The 7,627-nt window shown below is 51.2% G+C and overlaps 1 protein-coding gene across 1 annotated transcript; it reads left to right on the forward strand.

Annotated features, from left to right (window-relative positions):
* Positions 1–3,774: 3,774 nt before the first annotated feature.
* DAD1 (defender against cell death 1) lies at positions 3,775–6,575 on the forward strand. Its single transcript, XM_082071052.1, has 3 exons — positions 3,775–4,027; positions 5,765–5,915; positions 6,389–6,575. The coding sequence occupies exons 1-2, from the start codon at positions 3,817–3,819 to the stop codon at positions 5,893–5,895; spliced, it is 342 nt and encodes a 113-aa protein (XP_081927178.1). The 5' UTR covers positions 3,775–3,816; the 3' UTR covers positions 5,896–5,915; positions 6,389–6,575.
* The last annotated feature ends 1,052 nt before the right edge of the window (positions 6,576–7,627 follow it).

Below are 7,627 nucleotides of genomic sequence, written 5' to 3' on the forward strand. Positions count from 1 at the left end.
ACTCAACATGTGCCTTGTGCTACAGACCAGAAGCACCCGCAGAGCTAAATGTGGCCAAAAAGTACAGCCTAAAATCACCTACCGTGCAGGGATATCAGTGTTGCTGCCAGCTGGGGTCTTAGACTACAGATGAATTCTCACTGCTTAAGTCTTCAAGTTGGGCTGAATCTGTACCATACTCAAGAGGAAACCTCAAGTTCAGAGCCTCCAGCATGTTTGGTTTGGGTGGAGGTGGAGTGGGAAGGAGCCGACACATTCCCCAGTGGTTGCCCTTCCTGAATTGTGTTTTGGCAAAATGGGCCACTGGCCTCCAGAGAGATGGCGCCTAGGGACATGGTTTACTGGGTAGATTGGACTCAATGATCTTAAGGGTCTTTCCCAGCCTAAGTGATTCTACGTTTCTATGGTTTCTGCCTTGACAGCAGTGCTGTGCACACTAGAAAAGACGAGTGTTTGGAGGTGTCAACAGCAGGCACAATAGCAGTGGCTCGCAATGAGGGACTCCTGCTGCACCCCACTCGCTGACCTCTTTGCTTTACCTCAAAAGTCCAGGCTGTGTCGGGAACTCCCATTCTGCAATGTCATGTAAAACAATTGTTTTGCAAGTAAAACTCTCATCACGTCCATTTAGTAATGTAATTTAGTAATGGAAGATCTCTCATCATTTCCATTTAGGCATGAGCAGAATCACAGCCATCGCCTGGGGTGTTGAAACAGTGCACCAGCTCAGAGCTTCCATCCTCCACAGGGACACACGGTGCTGTCTTCCTGAAATCCCAAGGCAGACACCCCCCAGGACACTATTTCCATAACACAGGAAATGGCATTCAGCTTCTTCAGGCCCAGAGCTCCATCTATGGAAGGAAGAGTGAAAAAGCTGCACTTTTCTTGGCCTTCCTGTGAGATGGGTTTCCGGGAGAACAAGGAGGGCAGAACAGGTGACACCCAGACCCGAGTCTTCGTTGCCTGGCACCATCACAGGGAAGGTCCTCACACTCTTGATTCACAGTGAAATAAATAACTTACGCTGCTTCTATGGATAAACAACGTTTAATCCAATTCCTTGTATTCCTTAAACACGTGTTCATTAGAGCATACGCAAAACAGCGCTGGGTGCGCGGGGGATTCGCTCCGCCCAACACGCAACCTTTGAACAACAAGAGCTGTGCTTAAATACAGTGAGGTGTTACATATTCATAATGACCCAGGAACGCCTGTACGTATTCATAACCTTTCCCCACTTCTGATTAAAATGAGTCTCAGAGAACTATTTCCATAGACCCTCCCCTGTTGCGCCTGCGCAGTGCCACTTGGTGAATTTGAGGAGGGGTCTTTGGATGAAGCTCCTTCAGCTTCCTCACAGTGAACTGTTTACCTTTGGCTCATTACATTGAATTGACTGGGACCCAAGCTGCCAAGTTGAATGAAACCAGACTGGCGCCCCCTTTTGCTGTAAATCTTCGTTATCTTGTCTCCTCAAGTTCACAGCTAGGTGCAGTAAAACATCTTATCTTGGCATTCAATGGGGTTCTGTTCTTCTTAACATAAAGCTCTAAACTAAGCATTTATTGTGTGGCTAAGCCTTAAAGTGTTAGTTCGTTAGCAGGCACCCATTATATGTTTAGTTAACCCTTAAAATGTTAGTTCCCTCTGTCAATATAACTTCATAAGCAAGTTTCATAACTTTTTACATAGAACTTAACCACCTTTTTCCAGGTTCAGAGCCCGTGCCTCATTTGGTTATACCTGTAAACATTAAACATCTTAGTGTTAGCGTTCAAGGACACATAACCATAGTTATATGCAGTGCTTTATTTCAGCGCTGGGAAAACAGGGGTTCGCACCCAAAGCTTCGACCACTGATTTGAACTCTACTACATTTATACAGTTTGGTTACATACATATTCATTAGGGTTACAACGTGTATACTGCATATTCATAAGGTTACACAATTATTTCACAATATCAGTTGCAACACCTTGGAACTACCCTAAGCATGCGCAGTGTCCTCTGGTGGTCGTTTTGGGGGTCTTCAGGATGAAGTAAGTAGTCTTCATCACTAGTGTACTTTTCACCTTTCATCACAGCACATGCACACTCTTCATAAAATTATATAAATTCTTGGATGATAGCAAATGTACCTTCTCAGCACATCCTATCCTCTCGAGATAAGTACTAACTTTTAGTTCTCTAAAATATGAAACTCATATACAACCTGCATAGTTTTTAAGATAAGGTAAGAATCTTGGATACAGTTTACAAAGCAAAATACAGCTAACCATAACATTAGCACGAATCACAACTGCATTTTTCACAACAGTGTTCAGTGCAGGAACCTCTCCCAATTGCATTTGTCATCAGCCTTTCCAGACACAATCCATCCCAACCTGGACAAAAGTTGTGTTAGAGTCTGGCTGCATCACCTTTTGAGCCACCTGTCCATTCCTGGATTTCTATGGACCCCCTACCTGGGTGCTTTCCTTCACCATCGCGATCTCCCTGTAAAGGCTCAAAAGTTATGGGGATGAAATCAGCAGGGACACAATTGTGCTTGTGAAAAATGCAGTTGTGATTCGTGCTAAGATGTTTAATGTTTACAGGTATAACCAAATGAGGCACGGGCTCTGAACCTGGAAAAAGGTGGTTAAGTTCTATGTAAAAAGTTATGAATCTTGCTTATGAAGTTATATTGACAGAGGGAACTAACATTTTAAGGGTTAACTAAACATATAATGGGTGCCTGCTAACGAACTAACACTTTAAGGCTTAGCCACACAATAAATGCTTAGTTTAGAGCTTTATGTTAAGAAGAACAGAACCCCATTGAATGCCAAGATAAGAAGTTTTACTGCACCTAGCTGTGAACTTGAGGAGACAAGATAACGAAGATTTACAGCAAAAGGGGGCGCCAGTCTGGTTTCAATCGACTTGGCAGATTGGGTCCCAGTCAATTCAACATAATGAGCCAAAGGTAAAAAGTTCACTGTGAGGAAGCTGAAGGAGCTTCATCCAAAGACCCCTCCTCAAACTCACCAAGTGACCCTGCGCAGGCGCAACAGGGGAGGGTCTATGGAAATGGTTCTCTGAGACTCATTTTAATGAGAAGCGGGAAAGGTTATGGATACGTACAGGCGTTCCTGGGTCATTATGAACATGTAACACCTCACTGTATTTAAGCACAGCTCTTGCTGTTCAAAGGGTGCGTGTTGGGCGGAGCGAATCCCCCGCGCACCCAGCGCTGTTTTGCTTTTGCTCTAATGAACACGTGTTTAAGGAATACAAGGAATTGGATGAAATGTTGTTTATCCATAGAAAAAGCATAAGTTATTTATTTCATGCTTATCCCGTGAGATGGGGGTTTTCGGAGGGGACAGGGAGGGCAGTGATATGGGGCAGAGCAGGTGACACCCAGACCCGAGTCTTGGTTCTCAGGCCCCATCACAAGAAAACCATCACTTTATGCCGAAGATTGAAGTACCGCGTTTGCGGAGGCACATCTGGGCTGTTCTGATTCAGCCAGTGGGTCTTTACGTGGTGAAAATTGGACCCGCATATACCCGGGTCGGTTCGGGCTCCGCAGGCGCGCATGCGCAGAGCCCTCCCCAGTTCCGCCCTGTTGTGGGCACGGGAGCCGCTCTGCGCAGCGTCCGCTGACCAGGCGCACGCGCGCATGCGCAGAGCCCTCCCGAGTTCCGCCCTGTTGTGGGCACGGGAGCCGCTCTGCGCAGCGTCCGCTGACCCGGCGCGCGCGCGCCTGCGCTGCCTCGGGTGCCCCCGGAAGCGCTTGCTCGGGCAGTTCCGGCCAGCTCAGCTGCCATGTCGGGCTCGGTGCGCTCGGTGCTGCGGCGGTTCCTGAGCGAGTACGGCAGCGGCACGCCCGGCCGCCTCAAGGTGCTGGACGCCTACCTGCTGTACGTGCTGCTCACCGGGGCGCTGCAGTTCGGCTACTGCCTCGGCGTGGGCACCTTCCCCTTCAACTCCTTCCTCAGCGGCTTCATCTCCGCCGTCGGCAGCTTCATCCTGGGCGGTCAGTGCCCGCGCGGTCCCCGGGGTCCCCTCCGCACCCGCGGCCGTAGCGCAGCCCGAGCCCCCCCAGCGGCGCCCCGACGTCCCGGGGCCCGAGGGCGGCCCTGGAAGCGCCCAGACCCCGGTGGTGAGCCGGGGTTTCCTTGGCAGCCCGCGGGGTCACCCCAGCAGCCTCAGGCCTGTCGGGGCAGCCAGGGAGCTCCAGCCCCCCATCCTCTCCCGGACCCCCCGGCTCCTGCCCCGCAGCAGCTGCGACCCCGCGGGGATCCTGCCCATTGCTCCCCAGAGCCAGGGTGTCAGCCCCAGGGTGTCCGAGCTGCTCCCGGAGCCCTCCCCGTTATGTCGTACACTGGTGACCTGTAGCAGCTGGTGAGACCCAGACCAGCAGTGACTGCTTCACGGTGTTGCTGCCCTTTAATGCCTCAGGGGTTAGTGCTGGGGCCAGTATTATTCAATATATTCATTAACTATTTAGACGAGGGAATAGAGTGTACTATCAGCAAGTTTGCTGATGACACCAAGCTGGGAGGAGTGGCTGACACTGGAAGCTGTGCTGCCGTCAGAGACCTGGACAGGCTGGAGAGCTGGATGGGGAATAACCTGATGAAATTTAACAAGGGCAAGTGTAGAGTCCTGCATCTGGGCAGGAACAACCCCAGGTTCCAGTATAGGTTGGGAAATTACATATTAGAGAGCAGCGTAGGGGAAAGGGACCTGGGGGTCCTGGTGGACAACAGGATGACCATGAGCCAGCACTGGGCCCTTGTGGCCAGGAAGCCAATGGTACCTGGGCTGGGTTAGAAGGGGGTGGTCAGTAGGTCAGAGAGGTTCTCCTGCCCCTCTGCTCTGCCCTGGGGAGACCACACCTGGAATCTTGTGTCCAGTTGTGGCCCCTCAGTTCCAGAAGGACAGGGAACTGCTGGAGGGGGTCCAGTGTAGGGCAACAAAGATGATTAAGGGAGTGGAGCACCTCCCTTATGAAGAAAGGCTGAGGGAGCTGGGGCTCTTTAGTTTGGAGAAGAGGAGACTGAGGGGTGACCTTATTAATGTTTATAAATATATAAAGGGTGAGTGCCATGAGGATGGAGCCAGGCTCTTCTGGGTGGCAAACAATGATAGGACAAGGGGTAATGGGATCAAGCTGGAACACAAGAGGTTCCACTTAAATTTGAGAAGAAAGTTCTTCTCAGTGAGGGTGGCAGAGCCTGGTCCAGGCTGCCCAGGGGGGTTGTGGAGTCTCCTTCTCTGCAGACATTCAAAACCCGCCTGGACATGTTCCTGTGCGACCTCACCCAGGCGTTCCTGCTCCATGGGGGGATTGGACTGGATGATCTTTTGAGGTCCCTTCCAATCCCAAACATACTGTGATACTGTGATACTGTAATTCCCCTCAAAAGAATCATAGGGTCGTTTAGATTGGATGGGATCATCTGTGCAGCCCTCCCCAACACACCCAGTAGAGAACACAAAAATATTCCCGGTTCTTTGCGAGTCCCATCCTGTTATAAGCCTGTTCCCCTCAGGACTCTCCTGACCACCCTGATATTTAGGGCTATGGGGAAACTTTGCATAAAAACCCTCTGCAAATCCCTTGCCAGTGTCCCATTCATCTTACAGTAGAGACAGAGTTACCCATTCTGTGGGACGGGGACCAGGTGGGCTGGGCTGCCCCAGGACGGTGCTTCCCGCCATGACTGCCTGTTGTGATCCCGTCTCTCGTTCTTTCCCTGCCATGCAGTTTGCCTTCGGATCCAGATCAACCCCCAGAACAAAGGCGAGTTCCAAGGCATTTCACCAGAGCGGGCGTTTGCCGATTTCCTCTTTGCAAACACCATCCTCCATCTCGTCGTCATCAACTTTGTTGGCTGAGCTCTAGAAGAGACTTTGAGGTACTGATCCGTGGGCTCACGGCTCACATGACTTAAGTACTTTTGTGGAGCTGAAGGAGACAGTGAATGCAGGAGCCCCAGCTCCGGGCTGTTCTCCAGGTTGATACAGGGTTAGAATTCACAGTTTCTGTTTTTGTGCATGTACTTCTTGGCTTTTATAATTTAAAAGGCAGTTGAACTAGAGTGTTATGGAAACGTACCCACATGTCCCACTTAGAAGAGAAATACACCATTTTGCAGGAGGGGCTTTGGGAGCTGGAGCTTCTGGCGCTATTTGGAGGCCACGGTATGGCTGCTGCCCAGGTCTGGGGTCTCTCAGCAGAGGAGGAGTTTGGGACAGGGAGGGTTTGGTGCTGGGAAGCGGGGGACATGCCCTGTTGTTACTGTTGCAACAGGCCAGCGGGTCACTGGAGCTTGTGGGGTGTTTCTGTCCCTTTGCAGGAACATGGCTCATGTCGCCTTTCTCTCTGCAGGTTTTGAACTGCTCTTGAGCTCTGAGGCTGGCGCTGGGGGGGGCTGCTCCCTGCAGACCCTGACCTGCTGCCATGGCCAGAGGAAGGGACCAAGGTGTTTCCCCACAGACAGCCCTATGGAGGGGTCTGCTGCCTCATTACAGCTACTATAATCCTTCCTGTTAATAAAACCTTTCATAATACCGCAGTCTTTTCCGTGTTGGTGACAAATACAGAGGTTCTTCTGACACCCAAGTTCCCTCTCAGGCATGACTCCCTTTTTTTTACCCCCTCCTTCCCTTTCTACCAAGTAGGTTTTTTTTTCTGTGCCCCAATTTCAGAGACAAACAGGAAACAAATCATCATGGAAACTCAATTGTCATCCTCCCTTTTCATCTCCCCGTTTCCTGACCCTTTATCTCATGGAAAGTGTGATTGCCAGTGTGCCCTCAGGCTTCAAAGCTGTGGAAAATTTGGGTTAGGCTGTGGTTAGCAATCATGAACAGAAGGAAGTGGGGGGTGTCCTCCAGCACAGCCCCATGAGTACCCACCTCCCCAGAGGCCCTCCTGTCTCCCTCAGAGGCATGTGGGGCACAGCTGGATTCCACAGCTGGACTTAGAGGCTCACTAAGGCCTGGCTATGATCCATAGAATCACAGAATGTCCTGAGCTGGAAGGGACCCACAAGGATCTTGAGTCCAACTGCTGTCCCTGCACAGGACACCCTACAGGTCACACCGTGGGTCTGAGGACGTTGTCCAGTTTCTCCTTGAACACTGTCAGGTTGGGGCCGTGACACCTCCCTGGGGAGCCTGTTCAGTGTCCAGCACCTCTGGGTGAAGAACCTTTTCCTCATGTCCAACTGACCCTCCCCTGGTACATCTTCCTGCCATTCCCTTGGGTCCTGTCATTGGTCACTAAAGAGAAGAGATCAGCACCTGCCCCTCACTGCTCCCCTGGTGATGAAGCTGTAGACCGTGATGAGCTCTCCCCTCAGTCTCCTCTTAGTCTCCTTCAGGCTGAACAAACGCAGTGACTTTAGCTGCTTCTCATATGGCTTCCCCTCCAAACTCTTCAACTTCGTAGCCTCTTCTGGACATTCTCCAGCACCTTTAGATCCTTTTCTCCCGTGTCCCCAGCCCTGCACACAGTGAATGCTGCAGCTGAGGCCCGAGCAGAGCAGGACAATCCCCTCCCTGCCCGGCTGGCCGTGCTGAGCTGGATGCACCAGGACACGGGTCCCTCTTGGCTCCAGGGACA

This window comes from Streptopelia decaocto (genome assembly GCF_964273445.1).
Source record: "Streptopelia decaocto genome assembly, chromosome: 22".
Lineage (NCBI taxonomy): Eukaryota > Metazoa > Chordata > Aves > Columbiformes > Columbidae > Streptopelia > Streptopelia decaocto.

Coding starts and splice junctions, on each gene's coding strand:
- DAD1 (XM_082071052.1), top strand. CDS start 3,817: ATGTCGGGCTCGGTGCGCTCGGTGCTGCGGCGGTTCCTGAGCGAGTAC. Junction 4,028..5,764: donor CGGCAGCTTCATCCTGGGCG/GTCAGTGCCCGC, acceptor CCTGCCATGCAG/TTTGCCTTCGGATCCAGATC.